This window comes from Aulonocara sp. 'chitande type north' Nkhata Bay, linkage group LG7, assembly GCF_057382095.1.
Source record: "Aulonocara sp. 'chitande type north' Nkhata Bay isolate Kocher_YH1m ecotype deep benthic linkage group LG7, A_spYH_male_GT1.1, whole genome shotgun sequence".
NCBI lineage: Eukaryota > Metazoa > Chordata > Actinopteri > Cichliformes > Cichlidae > Aulonocara > Aulonocara sp. 'chitande type north' Nkhata Bay.
In genome coordinates, this window is record NC_141350.1 from 32,094,528 (window position 1) to 32,116,941 (window position 22,414).

Consider the following 22,414-nt stretch of genomic DNA (forward strand, 5'->3'; position numbering starts at 1 on the left):
CTCGACTCCAAAGAGCCACAGAAGTAAAAGATAATAATAATAATTGAAACAATCTTTGAAAAAATGACTTACCAAGCATGGCAAACAACTCAAATCAGTGTTGCCAGCTCCTCAGTAAGGAAAATCGCTATTGGCTGTCCTAAAAGTCGCTAGAAGTCGCTAAATGACGTCATCACCTAATTTGCATAATTGGTCATGCTAATCTAATTGTAACCTACGCTGTTGGAGAGAGAAATAGCATCGTGGAAGAGACATAGACTGAGTAAAAAACGTCTTAAATGAATTTAGAATTTATTTAGAACTACAAATCAGAATCAGAATACTTTATTCATCCCGAGGGAAATTCAATTTCTTTTAGCAATTATTGTTTTTTAATGTCACAATTCCAACCTTGCTCCTTTATCCGGGCCTGGACTGGCAAAAGTGACCCAAGATTGGCACTCTGGTGGAGTTACTGTGTGTGTGTTTATAAGTAGTTTTAAACCTTGTGATCCACAAAACAGCATAAAGGTAAAAGAAGAACTGACTGCGTTACAGTCAGTGCGGGAGCAGCGGCTTCGCTCATGCGAGATTCATTTGCAGTTTGGACGCATAGGTGTGAACATTTTCTGCCCTGATAGCAGCTGATAGCGCCTGTGAGTGCTTTGGCACGGGTGAGGTGGCCACGGCAGCACCGCTGCTTGTTGAGAGTAAAAGCGATACGCGCTTTCAAGTCAAAAAGTCGTCATAAATAAGTCTCCAATAACACCAGAAAAAGTCGCCAGGTTTGTCGCTAGTCGCTTTTCAGAAAAAAAGTCGCTAAGGGGGTCTGAAAACTCACTGAATATAGCGACAAAGTCGTTAAGTTGGCAACACTGACTCAAATATGTAGAGCAAAATGTTCTGAAACGGCTTCACGTCGGCTTCGATTGGAGCCTATGGTGCTGGGGGCGGAGTCTGTGAATTTACTCTGTTGGTGTCATAGCCCCTCTAGTTCAGAGTTAAGAGGTCAAGAGTTAATGTTTCCATTGTAACACCTCCAGATTTGAAATAGAAACACTCATTTTTAACACTTGATTTTAACTACTATCATTTTACACCTCAGAGTTACATTAAAAGAATGTGACTCTGCTTAGAGTAAAATTAATTCTACTTTTGCAAGAAGACTATTAACACCAAAACAGTTAACACTTTTGAATTTGCTGTGTACTTTTGAAACGGTGCCGGTGCTTAAACGGTGCTTAAACGGTGCTTAAAGAACGGAGAACACAAAATTGGTCCAAAAACCTCTCATGTTCAACTGGTTTTTTTGTAAAAAGATAACAATGTTAGACTATAGGGGATTTTTGGTATCACTCTTAGCTGGAAGCAGTGCTTAATCAATGGAAAAAATACAAGATTTGTCCAAAAGCCTCTCATGTTTAGCTGTTTTCCACTTTTTCTTTGGTCATTTTAGCCTTTTTGGCCAGGGTGAAGGGAGTATCTGCCATCAAACAAGAAGACAGCCGCATGTAGCTATGATGATGTTTGCTAGTTCACCTCACATGCATTAATTTAATAACGTGGTTAGCCTACTCAACGTAAATTATACACGAACAACATTAAGCTACTCACGCAGAGAAGAACGGCTGCTGCTGCCATCATCATCTGTCATCATTTCTGCTACACTGGCAGGGCTAGGGGCCAGGACTCTACTCTTTGGGTTTTTGGGGAATGTTGCTAACTCCGGGTCCAATAACAGGCAACCCACCCGCAGTAGATGTGCACGGTGTGAGGTCTCACAACAAGTTATCAAATACGGCGCATTTCTCAGCTTTTAACAAAATGCTATGTGTCGCCAGGTGTTTCATCAGATTCGAGGAGTTACCTCCTTTGCACAGTATCACCTTAAAGCACTTGTTGCAGGCTGCTGAGTTTGCATCTTGTGCTGTGAAGTACAGCCAGACTTTTGACCGCTTCCCCTTGGGCATTTTTAATCTGTAGCTCTGCTCTAAAAGAACGTACGTACCTGGACCCACCTACTATCCTCGGAAAAGTAAAATGATTGGCTAGAATCCAAAGTGTATGACATGTCAGGGGGGGAAAAAAAGCACCGAAATGTGTGCTGCTTTTCGGTCTGGTTACTACCGTTTATGTCAGAATACCAGATACCGGTACCCATCCCTAGAAGATAGTCAGATTAACAGTATTTTGTGTCTATCTGCCATTCTGCAATTCATCTCATGTAAACAATAACGTGGCGCACGTGACGTGAAAAAAGGCACATACCTTTGACGTTGTGTGATGAACTCTGTATTCCTCGTCCACACATAAATGCAAAAAAGGAGTTTTAAAAAATCTCCGTTTTCGGTGATTCGAAATGCTGTTTACGTGTGGACGAAACAGCTGCGTTTTCAAAATTACCCATGTAGGTGTGGACGTAGCGTAAAAGAGTTAGTAGTTTATTTTCTTATTACCTGTAATTTATTGCAGATTACTTGTATTTGCTTAATTGCTTACTAAATGTTTGAGGTGTGAAATAAACCGCAGTGGAGCAAAATATGATTGTGTTTGGTTGGAGGATAATAATAATGTGTATGTGTTAGTCCCCATAGGGAAATAGTTCTTCTGCATTTAACCCATTCACCCAGTGAAGCAGTGGGCAGCCACCAATGCAGCGCCCGGGGAGCAGTGTGTAGGGACGGTACCTTGCTCAGGGGTACCTCAGGGTAGCCATTCAGTGGAGTTGAACCCCCGACCTTCCGATCATGGGGCCACCACTCCACCTACTGAGCTATCCCTGCCCCATGTGTTTGTGCGTGTGCGTGCACGCGCGGTCAGTAGGGGGGTGCAAACATTTTTTTTGTAAAACAAAGGAGGGCCTAGCAAAAACAGTTTGGGAACCACTGAGATAGAGAGACATGCTGCAAAGCAGCCAGCCTGTTGGAGAATAATAGTGCAATCAAAAACAGAGTCTTAGCACAGCAGTTGCCCAACCCTTTTGTTCTGTGAAACTGCTTTTTTGTTTTTAGTTATGTTTAATGCCACAGATATATGTGAATGATTTTATATTATAAATTATTATAAAATAAAGCAGATTGTTTCTGAAAGTTATTATTGCTTTTGCTTCCACAGAAAATTCTGGCAAGTTTACTATCGCTTTGTTTGGAGAAAAGCCTGATTTCATGAGCAAGATCGAAAGTACATTCCTCCAAGGTCACTGTACTTTTGGGAAGCCTTCACCTTACTGTGAATTGAAAGAAGATAATTCATTCAGGATCATCAGTGCTCCTAAATTCTTTGATGATGAATGTATGAATCCAGACCAGAAGATTATTGACTTCATGGCACTTTCATATCCTGGCCCTCATTTATTCATACTGGCAATAGAGTCAGAAAGCACATCTAAAGAAAAAGTGGGGAATCAAATCATTGCATTTAAAGATATCTTTGAAGAAAATGTCACAGAAAATTTAGTTGTCATCTTAGAAAAACAAGAAAACCATGATTTACTCAGTTATGTAGACGAAGTGTTCAACGTCAAGTCGGTTATTCTGAAAAAAATGGTTTCAGTATTTATGAACTGGTCTTCAAACCATCAGTCATTTCAGTTTGACTACAAAAACTACAGCCACAAAATTGTGCAAAGAAGGAAACATGAGTTGGAACGCAAAAGGTAAAAAAAATTTCCATACTCTAATTTTGAGATAAGCTGGTATTTATATTTTTGTGTACAGTCATAGTGATTACTGTTATCTTTTCAGAAATGACTTCCATTCTTACAATGACCTTCAGAGAACAGGTAAGTATATATTAGAATGCAGATTCTTCTGTTATTTATTTATTTATTTATTTATTTATTTATTTATTAAATATTAGAATAATCTTAGAAAATGCTAAATGATTACCGCTATAATTACGCCATTATAGTTGATTTTTTTTTTTATTATTATTAATTTCAGGTAAAATTTCTGGTTTTTGGCTGGCCAAACCTTTTCAGGCAAAGCTACACTGTAGACATCAAGTGTTTAGTCTCCTCCATCAGCTATTTTCATTTTCTCTATTTGATCTACAATGATATCCTGTGTATCAGGGAGAGAATTGACGATCAGGGCTCTTTGTGTGTTAAAAGCCTTGCAGGTATACTAATTCTATGTTGTATCCACAGTGTCAGTAGCTAGCTATCCAAATCATACTCCTTAAATATTATCATATCATATCAGTTTTTTCTCTCTTCACTCTTCTGCCTGGCTCAGTCTGCCCTCTTCAGCTTCATCCCTATCTGGTCAACTGAGTTTTACATTTGATCAGTTATCATCCACTGCTTCGTTTTCCCTTTTTTCCTACTAATCTTGACAGAAGGTCATCACAACATCAAGAACAGTTTCTTGTTCATTCAGACGCAGGTTCATCCAAACGTGCTCCCCTCCTGTCATCACAATGGACCGGCTCTACGTTGATGAACAGCTCTACCATGACCCCAGCACCACTCCCTGGTTGTATTAATGCCACTCCATATAAGAATCCCTCTCCTTCTGTTAACTTTCTCCCCAACTTTGCTGTCTTTCTTATGTTCCTTTTCCATTCCCTGGTCTTGTCAACTGTTACTGTAATAACTCCAAATAAAAAATCCTAATAAAATATGACTATCTAGTGGACCATTATAGCAAAAGCCATGGTTCACTTCTCAAAGTAAATCCATTCTGATTGCTGCACTGCCAGACAGGTCAGGTAAAAATTTTAATTTATTCATTTATATATTTATTTATATATTTATTTTTTGTATGTTTTTCGTAGAACCAGGTGTTTTCATAGTAATCTTAACAGGTTTCAGAAGAGAAGTAATTATGAAAATAGATTATCTATTACATACCCCATATCCCAGACTCTCCAAACATCTCAGTGTAAATATTATGAAAGGTTATAAAAATACATACAGACTATCCATGCGGTTGAAAAATCCCTGAACATGTCTAAATGAACAGCATTCATTGCACATGTTTCCTCAGGTGTCTATTCGCTATGCTCCTTCAACTCACAAAGAATCTTTTTTGCACCTGAGCATAATATTAGTATACCTTAGAAGTTATGAAACAATAAATGCATCCAGTTAAAAAAAAAACAAAGGTAAAACAATGATTAGATGTCTTACCTTCAAAGTGTACATAATGCCTGATGCCACATAGAGGAACAGTTGGGAACTGAGAAATTAACTCAATTCCTGTTTTACATCTTCCAGGTGGCAGTGCCCACAGTTCGTTAGATGCTGTGTTTAACATAGTTCTGCTGGGAAAAGGTGGGACTGGAAAGAGCGCTTCAGCAAACACAATCCTGGCTGCAGAGAACTCCCTGCAGCCAATGCTTCCATCCCTGACAATTGGGAATAGCCAGCAGGATTCAACCCCATTTAAATCCTATCCAAGCTCAACACCAGTAACCACCAAGTGTGAGACCAGAATGATGAAGGTTGGGAGTGGAAAACAGATTAGACTGGTTGACACCCCGGACTTCTGTCATGAAAACAAATCCATGCAAGAGGCACAGCTGAATGAGTGTAAGTTGTACTGTCAGCCAGGGCAGTGTGTGGTGTTACTTGTGATACAGCTCGGCAGGTTCACAGAGGGCGAAAGAGGAATATTAGAGAACCTGGAGAAACTTCTTGGCTGGAGAATCAGAGAAAAAACAATCGTCCAGTTTACACATGGGGAAAATATTAAATGTAACCTCAACGAGTTCATTGTTCCACAAAGTCACCTCAAGGAAATATTGGAAGCTTGTGGCAATCGTTACCATGTATTCAAGAACACCTCCAAAGACTCTAAACAGGTCAAGGAACTCATCAAGAAAGTTGAACAGTTGTTTCCAAATTTGACAGAAAAAGACCCATCTCCACAGTGTTGTTTGTGTTAGCTTTAACTTTGGTTGATGTGCACTGAATGTCCCAAAAAAAGTGATCAACTCCAAGCCCGTTCTCACTCATGACGCGTAATATACCAAAGATTTGTCACATCCCGAGGTGTTCCATGGAAAGGTGGCCTTCCGCGTTCCTATGCTACGCACCAAATTGTGGATGAAATTGAATAGAATAACGCTCCCACGGTAACACGCATTCCAGCCGTGTACTACAGCCCTGACCATAACCTTATCCCTAACGTTAACTACCACCTTAAGCGTGTTAGTGTTTTCCAAAGCGATTTACGTAAAATAAATGTACATGCGTAGATTCATTCAAAACAGTTCTCACGTTTCCTCATTTTTCCAAACTCATAATATAGGGACGTGTTGGGTGGCCGAAAGTGCAATATACTGATGATTTGCCACCTGGTGTAAAATGTTATGCTTTGGAAGTGAGAACGTGTTGATAACTCCATGTATCAGTTTGTGGAGAAGGTACAAGTGTAATACTTTGATGCAGTATGAATTTATTATTGTGTGTATTTATCTTGATAGCTGTTCTGTCATTGTAACTCCAATCTTCAAGTTTAGAAGATTACTTATTACTTATACTTAATTTGCCTTTAAATATATTTACATTTTTTTTGCAACTTAGGGAAATAAGTATGAATAATCAAATATGATGAAAAGATAATTAAAGACTTCAGTATCGTTTATAGATAGTCATTGTTCAGTATGTTCAGTATTGAAAGATCAAAACAGGTTGGAAGTAGGTGGGCAATATCTCCAGTTTTTCTTTTTTTTTTTTGTATATCAGAAAATTGGGGTATGTTTGGGAAAGCTAGTTTATAAGTTTTGGTATAGCATAACGTGCATAAGACAAAATGTTGATGAGTAAAATAGAACAATTTCTATACATCCAGTTTATTTGATATCTATTCAAAACAAAATGGAAAATAATGATAATAATAAACTCAACTTAATCCAGCAATTATGTTGTGTCAGTTATTTAAAGTCTTGTTCTAACTAGTATTAACTATAAATGTTTATTACAACATCTTTATTACTGGTAGTTCACATATCAGCTCATGCCCTTTGTTCTGTCCATCTCAGGTGTTGCTCTTCCTTCTATTGGAGCAGGTATGCAGACATGTGGTCTCTGGCTCTCGGGGGTGGGTAATATTGCAGCCTCTCACTGATGGCACTTTATTTATGCTTTGATGGTTACCCCAGTGCTGTCAGCGTTAATCTTGCTAAAATGTCATTAACGCCATAACCGCATTAACGCGGCAAATCTCCGTTAGCGAGTTAGGCTCACCCTGTGCGAGCAGCTGCGCGGCGCTAACCGCGCTGACGAATTGACAAGCTCAGCAATCTGTTCTCTGTTCATGGAGTTAGTGTTGTCAGACACATGAAACCTGTTACCACATTTGTTAACTAATTTTCCAATCATGGTGATTGGTGCAAACAGTTTTTCCAGGGTGTTGTAACAGCTGTCTGGCGAGTAAGGAGCGGCTAGCAGGTCCAGCGGGCATGTGGTGTGGAGGTTAGCCGGATAACTCGAAGCCAGTCGGTTAAATCCAATAACAGACCTTTATTCGCTGTCAGCAACATTACACTTTATAAGCCAGGTCTCCTCGGCTGTACTCGTCCGAGCCTACATGCGCAGGGATTGGTATCGCCAGCGCCAGCTTGTCACAACAGTAAGGTGTTTTCTTGGAGAATGGAATATGAGCAGCATGGAATGGCTGCCGCTAACAACACACACCCACTAGGAGACCCCCATAGCTACTACAATAGTTGGGCAACCCCCCCTAGTGGTGCTATAACCCAAAAGGGTTGTTACAGTGTCCACACAATTTTGTTCTTCTTTGGTAAACCTACCAATCTGCAGGACCAGCAAGAAGACATGAGGGCCAGGAGTGGTAATCTGCATGGATTTTGCGATGTCTTTCTTTATACTGTCTGCAGTTTTAGATCTGTCTAGAAAGCCAGGTGTATAGACCACAGTGATCCTTCTTTCACAGTCTGGAACATTTCCAAACTCACAGGTCTTTGTTGCTGACTCCAAGCTAACACTAGACTTAAAATATGTTTTAGCCAGGATGGTGTTGCCAGTGGCACTCTTCCCAACACCAGGTTTCCCAATCATCAGAATCCTCATTGGAGGACCTGCAGAAAGAAAGAAAGACCCAGTGTTATAATTACTGTTTGAATGAACATATTTTCAACTGCAATAGAAATTTAAAAAAAGAGGCACCTAATAAACACTGACTGTAGTATAAAGAAGAAGTCTATATAAATGAGCCAACTTTGCCATCAGGGATTGCAGCACTGTTAACCATTTTTGTTCTTTACTATTTGGCAAATGAACATAAACTCAGCTCTTCACTGTTTTAATGTGGTGCAGCTCCCTGCACTCCGCCTATTGGGTGGACCTCAGCCTATATCACCAGGAGTGCATCTGTTACATTTCACAGCTTAAGAATAATTTTTCAAAAGCGCCATGTAAGTAACTCTTACTTGCATTGTTCCACTGCATTTACAAATCTCTAGCCTTTACTATAGATATAAAGACTGGAGAATGTTGCACATTCTGCCTATGTGGTTTAATATCACACTCAAATGACACAGTTCCACAATGAATCTAATTTTCATTTTTAACTTTTGTTGATTTTTGACCACTAAGGTATTGTGTTGACAAGAGAAATACAGAATTATATATTCTTTTTGCAAAAAAGATGGAAATGGCTGTGGTGAACCCATACTAAAGAAGAGGGAGGAACACAGGGTAACTTAAAAGAATGGATGAATGTGCACAAAGGTAGACTATCTTATGCAGAAGGTGCAATCTGAAAGAGACTGTAAGACGACCTAGACAGAATGTCGCAGGGCAGCATCGTAGGATGACTTTGACAATCAAGAAAAGGAAGTGAGTCAAGACAGAGGTGAGGATTAAATGGTGGAAATTAAAGAAGGAAGAATGTTGAAAAAGTCTTTAAGTGATAGGGGAGAGTCACCATTAAGCATACCATTTTTTGAGATTTCAGAACTTGAGCAGACCAATTCTTCCAAACTGTTGCACTCAGACTGTGGAATGCACTGCCTCTATTTCTACAGAGTTTGGACTCTGTGGAAACTTTTAAAAAGCAGCTAAAGAGTTTTATTTATATAGTGCCAAATCACAACAACAGTTGCCTCAAAGCCCTTTATAGAGGACGTTGAGCCCTCAGACCACCCTGGTGATCAAATGCTAAACTTGAGTTTGAACCGAGTGTGGGAAATTGTTTGGAGCTGTCTTTATAATACTGGACATTTTTCATTATATCATTGTAAATATATACATCATCTTGAGTTTGACATTCTTAAAAAAAATATAAGTAGCTGCTGCAGTGAGTTTCCTGGCTGAAAGGCTCTTACCTGAGAGTCCTGTAACCAAACCAAAATATATTTTGCTGTCATTTACTTTAGTGCCGGTTGCCAAACAATGGACTGCTACCAAAATGATACTTCTCATTTTGAAAGAGCCACAGCTTCACCAGGTTTAGTGATTGTGTATCTAAGAAAGAAAGCAATACAAAAACCTTAAAGTAGGAAAAAGCAGATATCACTTTTGAAAGGTACTTTTTAAACTTTTTTCGTTGTTGTTGTTGTTGTTGTTTTTTAATTATACACTTCATATCACAGCTTCACAAATAAAAAACTGAAAGCATCTTTTGACACTGTGAAAAAAAAAAGATCTGGGTCAAGAGGTGCATGGTATGGAGTGAATTTCCAGGTTCTATTGTTGAGTCTGTGGCAGTTTTTGCAATCATTTTCCCTTTGACTGCTGTAGAAACATGTCCTTTTGTTCTTCATGTGGTGCCACCTAATAAAAGTCATGCAATGTTTGGGTTTTTTTCCAAATCTCATTGACAGGCAGAACATGGAAAGTACAGCTTGTCAAGATCTGGTGTTGAATGAAAGGGTAGTTGTAATTGTTGGACTGAAAAGCTACATACTTCTTGCTAGTACTCATACTGGAATGCTTGAACAAAGAACTTGAAGTTAGCAGCCAACACATTATTTACCCTAGTTTTTAAATAGAAGATATGCTCTGAACACCATGACTCACAGATTATTGCCCATAAAACAACAGATGTGTCCTTAACCCTGAGCACAAGAAAACTGCAGGAGGAATAGTGACTCTTGTGAATTTTGACAGAGGGATGCCTCACTATGGCATATACTTATTAGACCTTTTGTTGGATGACCTAATGAGTCCTGTCCTAAAGCAGGACTCATGTCCCTCATGGTGTCTTTTTCAGACATTGAGGGAACTGTATTAGAGCCTGTTTGATATCCTACTCTTTAAAAACCTAAAGTTAAAAGGATTCTGGGGTTCTGTAAAAATGTAACAACCAGGGGTCCTGACAAAGCATGCATGCACTAGCATGTTGAGCCTCAAACATAGGGGAAGGTCTTCACCATCGTTCAGGGTTCCTGTTGTGATCAAAGAGAGCCCAGACATAACATCCCAGTCCAGTGACAGTGAGTCCTGTAGTGCTCTCTAAATGTAGCTGTTATAAATGTGTTATGTGTTATTCTCCTACCAATACAAAGCCAACAACTCCCATAATCCCACCTCACAGCATCCACAGCAGTTCAGCAGGGGCATCTGCTATCTAAGTTTGGCAATGAAAAATGTGTACTGGCACATTGTTCATTGCTTAACTGATGAGAAAAAAAACAGTGAGTCAAATCAAAATCAAAGTGTCAGAGTAAGGGAAACGTAAAACCCCTATTCTGTCTCTTTTAACTTTATGTCATTTCAAAAGATATGCCTGTGTGTGTTCTACATCTGAGCTAAAAATAATAATAATTATTATTTTTTTAAAAACTAACCGCAGAGTGAAGTCCAACACCCAGAATCCTCTGCCAAGCACATTTCAACAGGAGTACATACTGAGGATCTCATTGACAGAAATTCCTGGTTGTCAGGAACATTTGGTTGTCTAGGTAACACAATAGTGACACCTGGTGGTCATTGATCATACAATAAATGACCGGTCACTTTGGAAGTACAGTGGTCCCTCGCTATAACACGGTTCATCTTTCGCAGCCTCGCTGTTTCGTGGATTTTTTTTGTGCAATTTTGCATGCTTTTCTTTCTTTCTTTCTTTTTTTCACAGCACATTGTATCAGCTGTAGACCATTGTCAATAAATCTCCTCCATACCCTGGCTCCTGTACAGTACAGAATGTGTTCAGCTTGTTAAATTTACATAAATCTTCGATCGTTGGCAGTGTGACTCTGAAGTGCTGCACTGTATGCCTGTAAGTTTTCTCCCCAACAAGCACAACAATGTCGACGAAACGTTTTGCATCATCAAAGGCACCTGCAGTAACACCCAAAAGGCAGAGGAACATGTTAACCACAGCACAAAAAGTTAAAGCTAAAGGAAGGTAGAAGTTACTGTATTTTTCGGACCATAAGGCACACCGGATTATGAGGCGCATTAAACAAAACAAAACAGTCAGATAAGTCAAACTTTCCTCAACTCATTCTCCTTGCTTCCTCTACTTCCGTACCATTGATTCATTAATGTTGAATTCTCTCGCAGCTGCTCTATTCCCATGTTCTGGACCTGAAAACAGGGTTTGATCTTTGGTTTCATTCTATAATACCGAACTTATTTTTCTACGAATCTTGGAACTTTGAGAGTGTTTAAACATGAGAGAAAAATGTGAAAATGTTCGTGCCTGTCAGAGAAAAGTGTATAAAGTGTGTAGTGAGGGGTTTTACGCCCTTAAAACATCTATAATAATTGTAAACACTGGTTACTTCGCCGATTTCACCTATCACAGGTTATTTTTAGAACGTAACTCCTGCGATAAACGAGGGACCGCTGTACATCTGAATGGCTGCCAAAGGACCTATTCCCCTGTGCACTGATCATCAGTCTCATAAGGATTCCCGCTTTTTTTTACTTCTGTAAAATTTCTTCAGGGTATACAGCTAAATGTACATCTACTCTAAACACGGTGATAGATTCAAATCTCTGAGCACAATACAAGGTCCTTTAGAGAATAGGAGCAAGTCAGTGTACTCCTAGTACCATTCAATAGTGGTAAAGGACTGCACACAGCCTTGTTGTGCTCCAGTGAAGGAGAAGGAGAGGTGGGTCCTATTTGGACTTTCTGTGGGCAGTTCGTGAGGAAGTCTTTGATGCAGGTGAAGGTGGGGAGATTTGGAGATTTGTAAGTCTTGTAATTTGCTGATTAGGATGCCCTGGATGATAACACTGAATGCACAGTTACAGTCACTTAAGAGTGTTATCAGATAGCACCCTCTGTGCTTTAGGTGGTTTAGTACTGTGTGGGTTGTCACATGCTGATCCTAAAGTATGAGTGAATAGGTATTGGAGACAGTTGATACTTAGACCTGCGACAGGCTCCTCCTGTGCCTCCACTTAGTTCTGTAGTCTAACCAAGTGAAAAATCAATTTTAAGACTTTCACATTATAAAGCAAACTTTTCCAGTGAAACACATCTGCTTGGGGCCTCATGGTGTTAACCCAGCCTGTCACATATGTGTTGAAAGATTACACCAAATGGCTTTTTGGTTTGTTACAGTTTAACACTAAGGGGTCCTGACAATACACCACTGTGATGATTGGTGATAGAAACAGGTCTTTCTGCAGCCTTCATGTCGCTTCTAACAATGAATGCCTGTTTGTACTTTAAGCTAAACATAGTCTGTGTTATCATTGGCTTGTGAGTCATCTGAAAAAATTGTTCTAACCTACATGAAATGTGCTACACAAACAGAGTTTGACTGATTGATTTTTTTGATTGACAAGTTCAGCAGGATATTTTTTGGCCTACTGTCATTTACACTAACAAAAACATGTGCAGTGTTAAATCATGCAACCAGTCAACTTAATCTCTTGCAGTACATATCTGTGCAGTTCCTGAGTCATACTGAAAAGCATGCCTTTTATCAAGGATTTCACCATCATCAACGCTGCAGGAGAAAAAAGTGATGGTCCCTTGGAGAGTTTTTAGATCAGATAGGTGACGTTTAAAGAATTAAGGCAATGTGCAAGTTGCTGGTTTATTTATTTATTTTTAGTCCTTCCAAGATGTCAATTTGATCCCCATCAGTCACCAACAGCATCCTGGTAAAACAGGTGCTGTAAGGGGTGAAACAAATGGAGCAAACCTGTGCGCTGAAACTTGCAGCTGTACGTGACTGTACATCTAGTACTATTCAGTACTGTGAGAATGATGTGATCAAGTTTTTTTATATAAACATTTTTTTAAACAAGTTTGTGAAATAAATACATAAAAATAGAAAAAATAGTAATTATATATTTGTTTTTAAAAAGTTATAAAAAGAACCCTTTGTTGAGATAAGCAGGACAGAGCAGATCTATTTTGTTGTTGTTGTTGTTGTTGTTGTTGTTGTTGTTTTGTTTTTTTACCAGAAAAGATGGATATGTCTTTCAGCCATTGCTACTATCTGTTTTTTTTAATCAAGTCCTATCATAAAAGGCCTTTTTGTTTTGGACATGACAAGGACATATTTCATGATTTTCATTTTTAAACCTAATGTCTTTCTTGTCTTTCTTAATTTAAAGTGATAAGTATTTGTAAAGATATGCACAAACTGTACAAACCAGTATCATGGCAAATTGTGTAATAGACACACTGTTGCACCATGTCTATTTTTTGCTTTGCCTCTCCAAAATGAGAAAATGGACACGGATGTAGAAGTTGCATTACCAGCAGGGGGAGAGATTTAAAGCCAAGCCTCTGTAGTGAGAAAAAAAAACATATGAAGTACATTCCAGAGTCGTTAATTGCCAAACACAATTAGGCTAGGCGGCTAACATGTACATACATGCAAATGTGTTATTAATGTCAAGCCAAAGCATGAAATGGACACGGTGGACCTGGCGTGGCTATAACACGCTTTACTGTGATATCAGGTTAAACTGACATTGCAAAAGACTGCTTAAAAAATGCTGTAAAATTCCTGAAACCATGAAGCATGGGGATGGGGCTGGATGAAACCAATGACTTGCCAGGTGAAGAGATTCACAGTTATTTAAGATGTGCACAAAGATCATGGGAATACTCAGTGGAAGAGGCAGGATGATTAACCCACAGGGATCTCCATGTGATCTTTGTTTGCACTGATTTATCATCACTATTTGATATAAACTATTATATAGAGTATATGATTTAAATAATTTCGGCATTGTGCAGGGAAGTTCCACCACCTCCTTTGTGTTTTGAGGCAACAAAAGTACCTGGTTTACCTGGTTTACCTGCACTCTCATGGGGTCTACCTCAGACTTTGAAGGAATTCTGCTTTGGACACACTTTTCACGCTGTTCTTTGTTTTTGTAGAAATGAAACATCTACCAGTCTTATCAAAGCATCATTTTGTGAAAAGTTAGGAGGGAATACTGGTTGGTCTGCTTCCTTCACCTATGTACAAACAATGAATACACGAAACCACAGCAACAGTACAGCTAGTTGTTTCACATTGCTGTTGTTTCACAGAATGTAATGATGCAAATATCCTAATCCCTATATTTCACTGAAAATGGCACAGAAAGACACACAAAATATTAAATCTGACTTTTCCCTCTTCAGAGAGCCTGTCTATCTGAAGGACCAACAGGAAGACGTGAGCCACAGGAGAGGACAAATAGATGCAGTTTGCAATTTCTGTACTTTTAGAGTCAACCAGAATGCCAACAGCATTGACCAGAGAGATTTAACTGGCCAATCATGAATTCATTTTATCTAACTAATTACCCTGCCTGTATTATTGACCAACACCTCTTTGGCCAGTAATACTGTAACAATCCTTCTTTGGAGGACCTGCAGAAAAATATACGTTTTATATTGCATTAAATTTGACAAGTTTTATCTAACTTTTTACAGCAATATAAATCTGATTTTCTTTTGCTGATGTTTAGTCTGTGACTTTTTTGTTGGAATGAAATGAAGCAGCATTCCACTCTTTGAGTGTGAAGTAGATGATAGCGCTCCGCCCATCTAGTGGGTGGATCTATTTTCTCAGTATACACAGCAGGAGCCTCAAAGGTGTTTCAAATACTCCACTGAAACCTGCACACTGTCAGCACATCATTAAGAAAGCTGCCAAGATGAGCTCAGCTACGTGTTCAGGTAAGTGACGTCTTGTTAATTTAATTACTTCATGGCATCAATGGTTCTATCACATTAAAAGTATTGTGTTTAATATCATAGCATCAGGAGTTTAAAAACTTCAAATATACATTCAGGACTGAATTACAGTATTTCTGTAGCTATTTAAATAGAAATAAAAAGTATTTAAGATTTGGCACTCAATTTAATACATGTTTATCAATTATTAATCTCAGCAGCAATTTGTTTTCTTACACATCCAAACTGTGTTTCATATGAGCTAAGTTAATGAGAATACTTTTATATAATAATAATTCTAAGGATAGTTTAGACCTGGTGGTTAAATAATGACCCAGTAGAATCAGAATACTACATTTGTCAAATTTTCCCAACAACATAGTGCCCTTAATTTAATATGTGTTAATAAGATATAACTGTTTGGGTGATGTAATATGACAAAAACTGGTTTATTTCTTTTGCAATATGTGGTTTCAGTTTGTAATGGTGGATTGTTCTTAATAATAAGAAAAAGTAGGATGGAGACTTTTTAAGCAGGGCTTCACTCTTCTCCACACGTGATCAGCTTCACTGCAACAACCTTCCTTTTCTGAGTAATCAGTGAGACTTTATGTGAGACTTATACTGTGAGCTAATGTGATCTGTCATGACAGTGCCCACTTTGCTTCATCAGCTTTATAAAGTCACTGCATTGTCCTTAATACATGAAGACAATACCTCAGTCGGGTTAATTTAACTGACATTGCCTGCTTAAAAATACAATGTGCCAAGACAGTCCAGCTGATGGTGGTTTGCTTCATCTGCAGAAAGAGGTTAGATAAATAAGGTTTTGATCCTTTCTGTTACGTCTCAGGTTATATCTGTTGCCAAATAACTGACTGTTTGCTATTACTATTTCTTCCAGGTGGCAGGGGTAACGTATTTAATATCATTCTGTTGGGAAACTCTGGGACTGGAAAGAGTGCCTCAGGAAACACCCTCCTGAATGCTGGAAAGCATCAGAGTAGACCAGCTCAGCATTTTTTTTCTTACCCAAGCTCTACACCGGTGACCACAAAGTGTCAGGAGATAACGGTAAAGATGTTTGGGAGATGGGTTAGTGTGGTCGACACCCCAGACTTCTTTTACGAAGACCAACCCGTAGATGAGGAAGAAATCAAGGTGTGTAAGCAGTACTGCAAGTCAAGGCAGCATGTGATATTACTTGTGATACAGCTGGGCCGGTTCACAGATGGTGAGGCAGGAATATTAGAGAAGCTGGAGAACAAGTTTGGCAGGATCAGCGACCGTACAATCATCCTGTTTACACACGGAGAAAATCTGCATTGTGATGTGAAGCAGTTTATTGGTGAACGGATTCATCTCAAGCGCATTGTGGAAGCTTGTGGCGATCGTTACCATGTATTCAAGAACACCTCCAAGAACTCCAGACAGGTCAAGGAACTCATCGAGACATCTGAACACATGTTTCCAGGTTTCAGAACAAAAAAATCATTCCCACTGTTCTGTTGCGGTTAACTTTTGCTAACACACACTGAATGCCCAAATGTTAGTTGTTTATAGTCAGAAAATGTTTCCAGCTTTCACACTATAACCATCAATAAACATCATGTTGTCTGTGAACTTTGTGTTAGCTTTGGCTGATTCAGTCTGAATAATCTTATTTAAAAACTATCTACAAGTTTGTAAAGGGTGGCAAGTACAAATATAATTTTTTGAAGCGGTGTGTAATTTACTGTGACTGTATAATAATTATAATTAAATTCTACTACTGCTAACCTTCCACTGAAATCATACTTTTGCCTTATGTGTAATCTAAAATCCTGGACAAATTTAAGAAACACTTGAAAATTGCATGTCAGATGAAAAGATGGCTTGTATTTCACTTGACTTATAGAAGGGTAAGTAAATTAATCTATTTTGATTGGACCAAATATTAGTCTGGGCTATTCTTCTATTTTTTTTAACCTTGTGCTTGTTTTCAGGGTTTAATCATTTTATTTTACCTGCTCTCTCTGCCCTCTTATCTTCATGTTCGCTCTTCCTTATTCTGATTTCATCACAGCATAAATAGAATAAATATCAGTAAATCAGTCATTTTCCTGCTGTTTCTCATATGAACTGCAATGGTTAAAGCTACAAACTTGTGTCCCCATACTTTAAAACTGCAACACAACACTGTCATTTTACTCAGACTTCACCTCAATTCTCTGACATTAAATGCGTGGCTAATTAGCTTCCCAGGTAACACAGCCAGTTGATGTTAATGCTATTAACATGCTATGCTAATTTATTAGCACCTGCAAATTGGTAAGTCTGCACAAATTACATTTGTTTTTGCTCCAAATTTGCCAACAAAAAGTTGGTTGTGTAGTTTACAACAATTTGATTTTACAGATGAAAAAGCAAACCGATATGAAGTGTTGTTCATGGTGCCCTGATGGTGGTGCCTGCTAACAGTGAATTGACAACATTAGGCAGGGGTCCCCAGTTAATGATGAGGAAACAAGCATGAAAACTCCAAATGGAAATAAATACATGAAACTGTACTGACAATGAAGATAAAGGATGAAACAGAGAAACAACAAGCTAGGCCAGATCAGGGAAGACCTCAATGAGAATTAGGGCCTGCCACCAATGAGTTAATATATTCTGATCCAACATAAGCTTGTTGTGTTCTTCACAATGCCACAGAGGAGGATACATGTTGGCAAATTTTATAGGCGACCAAACATTTCAAAAGTCTGACCAAAACAGACACCACCCATTCTTAACCAAGCAGATCATGCCCCACTGGGTATTATATGCTGTCCTATCCAGCCTAAAAATTCTTTTACTTAAAGATATTACACTTATTAAGGAACTCATTATGTAATTAATTAGGGACATAATAAGGAACTCGATACATTTCTTAGTGAGCAGCTTTTCAATCTAATAACATCAATCACTTGGAACATCCAACAGCCACCATCTCTGAGAGGAACATGGATTTTTCTGGATCCATGCGCTGGATGTAAATTTGTTGTGGATAAAATGACATACCAAGGCCTCTACTGCCATCTAATGGCAAAAACGAATACTGCTGTACAATTAGGAAATGCTGTGACACAGCTAAATACATATACATACTTCACTGTACATGCTTAATGGTCAGCGCGTACTATGGGACTGGACAATTGGACACAAGAAGCTGCATTCATAAGACCAGTAACTGTGGACAGGATGGGATATCTTCTGAAGTGTGTATAATTATTGTTGGGCCATGACAGATTGCCAGGACATATCACAGGTACAACTGATCTGATGTGTAAATCGCTATACTATAGAGCCACCTTGTACTGCCCCAACCTATTCCTTGGAAAATACTTAATCACATGAATTCATGAAGTGAATGCATTATTTTAAGCAGAAATTATTCACCTGAACTTTAAAATTTACATGTCACATCTATCAACCATATATAATATTCATAAATTAAATGGTTATATATTTTCATATACTTTAAAAGCAAGGAGATATGCATACATGCCTCCAGTAAATAAGTGGGTATTAAAATTGTGTTATTATAAATGGATAAGAAAATTGTTGGTAATGATGGTGAAACCATGGCTCTTGGCACTACCTAATAATGCACAAAAAATTAACTTTTTCATTTTTCTTTATCACAAAGAAGTAACACAAAAACACATTGACTTTAGCAGTGCTATTTATCAAGTAGTGTTTATAAATCTGCGTACATACACCAAAGTATGCACATATGTTAGTATTTAACACATGAGCACAGCTGTAATAATTCAGTGTTCCTGTCAGAGCATTATGTGTCTTCACTGTAACTCGCAGTGTTGGATATTTTCCACTAAGTGTCACCGTTGTTTCAGCTGTTAACAGGTATCAGCTGCAGCGTAAATTGATTTGATTTATTTGACAGTGGGTTGTTTGGATGTTTAGTCAACATGCAATGGGAAAAAAAACTTACACCATTTGAAAATATCTCATTATTTGGCTTACAAAAAGGATCCATTTGAATTTATTCTGAGTTTGAAATTTGAGTACAATTACTTCTACAAGTTAAACTACACTTCATAGTATGAAAGTATGAATCAAAGTTTATGAAATCAGTAACAAATTAATCCAAACTTATTTATTTATTATTATTACTTGACTTCAGATTTGTAGTTGGACTTCCCCATGTTTCTTTTTAAGCATTTAAAAAGAGGTTAAGCTGTTAGATTAAATGTTTTTAGTGCTGTCAGCGTTAATCTCGTTAAAATGACAGTAACGCCACAACCGCATTAATGCAGCAAAACTCCGTTAGCGAGTTGACGCGGATCACCCTGTGTGTTGGGCTAATGAAATACTGCTCTTTTATTTATTAGCATCAAATCACACTAACAGCAAGTCTATATGATGGAATTTCAAAGTCTCTACAGTTTCTGTCCAGCTGCAAATAAAGTAACATCTTAATTAAATGTAAAGAGTTTTCCTAACAAAGCAAAATTATAACAAGTAATGGTAACAGTTTGGGCTGATAGCACGTAATTGGGCCTTTACATGCAGTAACGAGGTGTAAAAGTATAAAAATATTTTTTCAGTTTTAAAACCAAAGTACATCAGAAGTATAAAAATCACAATGAAACACGTGGATAAAAGCAACAGATCAGTATTTTATTAGTGTGCTTTGGTTTGCTTCCAGGTGGAGATAAACCTGCCGGGAAACGCAAACCGTACTTACCGTACAGAGTTTTTAAAGACTACTTCCGCCGTACTTCTGTACAGTAAGTTCGGTTTGTGTTACTATATTTCCTGTGAACCTTTATGTCCATTTGAATGGACACCAAAGAGACTTTGACTTTTGAATATAAAAAGTTATGACAATCTGTTGTTATCCTCGTCAGTGTTTTCCTTTCTTTTTCGTTGTAATAAAGATAAGCGGGAAAAAGGCTTCTTTTCCCATAAGCTTTCATAAAAAGAAATACAGTTAGCAATTTGCAGTCTCATGAGGTAAAACTGCAGTCAGATAATATGTTATCTAATATAATAGTGCCGTATTAGATAACATGACATTATCTGAGGTTATCATTATCAAGTCATAGCATCATGTTAATTGATTTTTTTATAGTGGGAAAGAAAAATGCTAACGTGCTCTGTACATAACAGGTTTTTATACCCAAAAAGTCTAAATCTCCTACCAAAGTCTGGCTTCCATCCAGCTATCAATAAAAGCTCAAATGTAAAAGCAGACAGAAGCAGAGACACAAAACTCATTTAACAGTAATATTTCATTATTATTTCTCTTGAATGAGGCCTGTGTGTCGCCTGCAGTTTTGTAACTTTCTTCCTCATATTTTCCTGTTTCAGTGTTTCTGGCAGTTTACATTATATTAAGAAGAAAAAGTAAACAGATTAAAAAAACAAACAAAGAGTGAATATTTTGAATTCTGTTAATTTCCAAAGCAGGGAAATGACATCAGCCACAAGTTTTTCATTAAAAGAGCTGCACTACGACTCCTGGGGAAAAGAACCACACTTTAGTTTAATTCAGTTCAATTCAGTTTTATTTATGTGGTGCCAAATCACAACAGTTGCCTCAAGATGACATTTTTGGAAGTTTTCAGAGGGTTTTTTTTTTTAATCAATCAATCAATTTGTTAATAAGCACATTTAAAAGCAACTCAGGTTGACCAAAGTGCTGCACATAGTAAAAAAGTAAAAAGTGGAACAAACACATACAAAGAACAAAACAATAACTCAGTCACAATTAAAAGCTAGTGAGTTAAATTCACTTTTTTTTAGCTCTCATCACAATTACAAAAATAACACAGACACTGGTTTTGGTATGGCTGAGTTATTTACAGTTATATAAACTTATATGTCTATGGCCTTAGCAATCCATAGGAAATCCTGCTGCTTACTTTTCAGTTGCCTTTAGCTACACAATTGAATTTGCATCACGATGTCTCATCACTTTAACATCTCTTTGTTTCTGTCCTACTTTCCTTACTCATATCTGCTGTATTTTAATGCATGTAACTGAGCCAGAGCAGCAATGATCTGATGTGTCAGCTGTTCTCTGAACCAGTTAAAAATCTGGCAGCTCCATTTGGAGTTTGACAAACACATGACTTTAATGATTGAGTTGGGTTAATCATTTTCTATTTTTTGTTGCTTAATTCTGAGACAACAGTTGTGAAACACTGTCCTGTCATAGGCCTTACAGATTTATTTACTTAAGCAAAGCAATTGATGATGACACTATGTATCATTTCCAAGTCCAATTGAACCACACCCAGACCCACATCTTTAAACAGGTCAGGGCACTAATCACTTAACTGTGCCCAAACACAGCAATTAGCACACTAGACTACTGAACCGGGCTTTCAGGTCAAGCACACTGGGCATGGTGTGTATTAGCGGTGCGACCCATGACAGGGTGTCCATTAGTATCCACAGCAGTCAAGATCATGATAGAAAAACAGGTAAAAAAAAATCAGTTAAAGCACAGAAAAATATTAAAATAATCAAATGTTTTTATGTGTAATAACGGTATCCTTAAATAATTCACAATATATATTTTTTAAAAGTCATTGAATCGTAAATTGTAACCATTGCATCCCAAATTAAAGCGTGTGTTGAAATTCACTGCATTATTTTGAGGTCCAGCACAACCTCCAGGAGCTCTAATCATCTACTAAGATTTCAGTTTTCAAAGGTTTGCTCCCTAAAATGTAAACTCCAGATTATCACATTCTGATGTGGTGAGGAAAAGACAAAAAGTTTTAGAAAACGTTCTATATTAAATTAAATTGTGTCAGGATTTTATGTATATCTCCAGAATAATAACAAGTGGTGTTTTCTATATTTATAATCATCATAAACAATAAAGGCCTTTACACACCAGATGCCTAAAATCTGTGGGAATATTTTGAGTGTTAAAAATATTTTTTGGACCTATTCTTTATGTAGCACCAACTTTGTGAATTTCCTCATGAGAACTGGATGAACTTCTCCTTCTATTACTGCTTAGAAACATCAGCAACAGCTCAGCATCCTTTCATGTTGATGCCATTTTTTTCACTGTGCATTTGGTGTCTAACAGCCTTACATCAGTTGTCACCCTTTGCTTGATAATGTTTACCCTTATACACATGTAGTTGGAGTTTGCATATTTTAATTGATTTTAAACTTAAAGTTGGAACCCAGACTTGACTAATATGTGAACAAATGGATGAATTTACAGTGATACAGCTGACATGGAAACCAATTTCATACCATATTTTAAATGATCAGCACCAGAATCATTTCACTAAATCTAGAAACTATAACAATGGATTCTAAACTGTCATTAACTAAAAATTATTACCATTAATTAGTTCATCATA

The 22,414-nt window shown here is 37.8% G+C and overlaps 3 protein-coding genes across 3 annotated transcripts; 2 read left to right on the forward strand and 1 right to left on the reverse strand.

Annotated features, from left to right (window-relative positions):
• Positions 1-77: 77 nt before the first annotated feature.
• Positions 78-5,868, forward strand: LOC147325506 (uncharacterized). The gene is made up of 5 exons (XM_086297746.1): positions 78-114; positions 3,070-3,634; positions 3,723-3,760; positions 4,359-4,454; positions 5,198-5,868. Exons 1-5 carry the CDS (start codon positions 78-80, stop codon positions 5,866-5,868), a joined length of 1,407 nt encoding a protein of 468 aa, XP_086153872.1.
• Positions 5,869-7,153: 1,285 nt separating this feature from the next.
• LOC147325507 (GTPase IMAP family member 7-like) lies at positions 7,154-8,198 on the reverse strand. The gene is made up of 3 exons (XM_086302464.1): positions 8,171-8,198; positions 7,684-8,025; positions 7,154-7,368 (listed from the first exon to the last, which is right to left on the reverse strand). The coding sequence occupies exons 1-3, from the start codon at positions 8,196-8,198 to the stop codon at positions 7,154-7,156; spliced, it is 585 nt and encodes a 194-aa protein (XP_086158590.1).
• A 6,807-nt stretch (positions 8,199-15,005) lies between these two features.
• Positions 15,006-16,818, forward strand: LOC147325508 (GTPase IMAP family member 7-like). The gene is made up of 2 exons (XM_086302463.1): positions 15,006-15,038; positions 15,940-16,818. Exons 1-2 carry the CDS (start codon positions 15,017-15,019, stop codon positions 16,551-16,553), a joined length of 636 nt encoding a protein of 211 aa, XP_086158589.1. The 5' UTR covers positions 15,006-15,016; the 3' UTR covers positions 16,554-16,818.
• Positions 16,819-22,414: the final 5,596 nt, after the last annotated feature.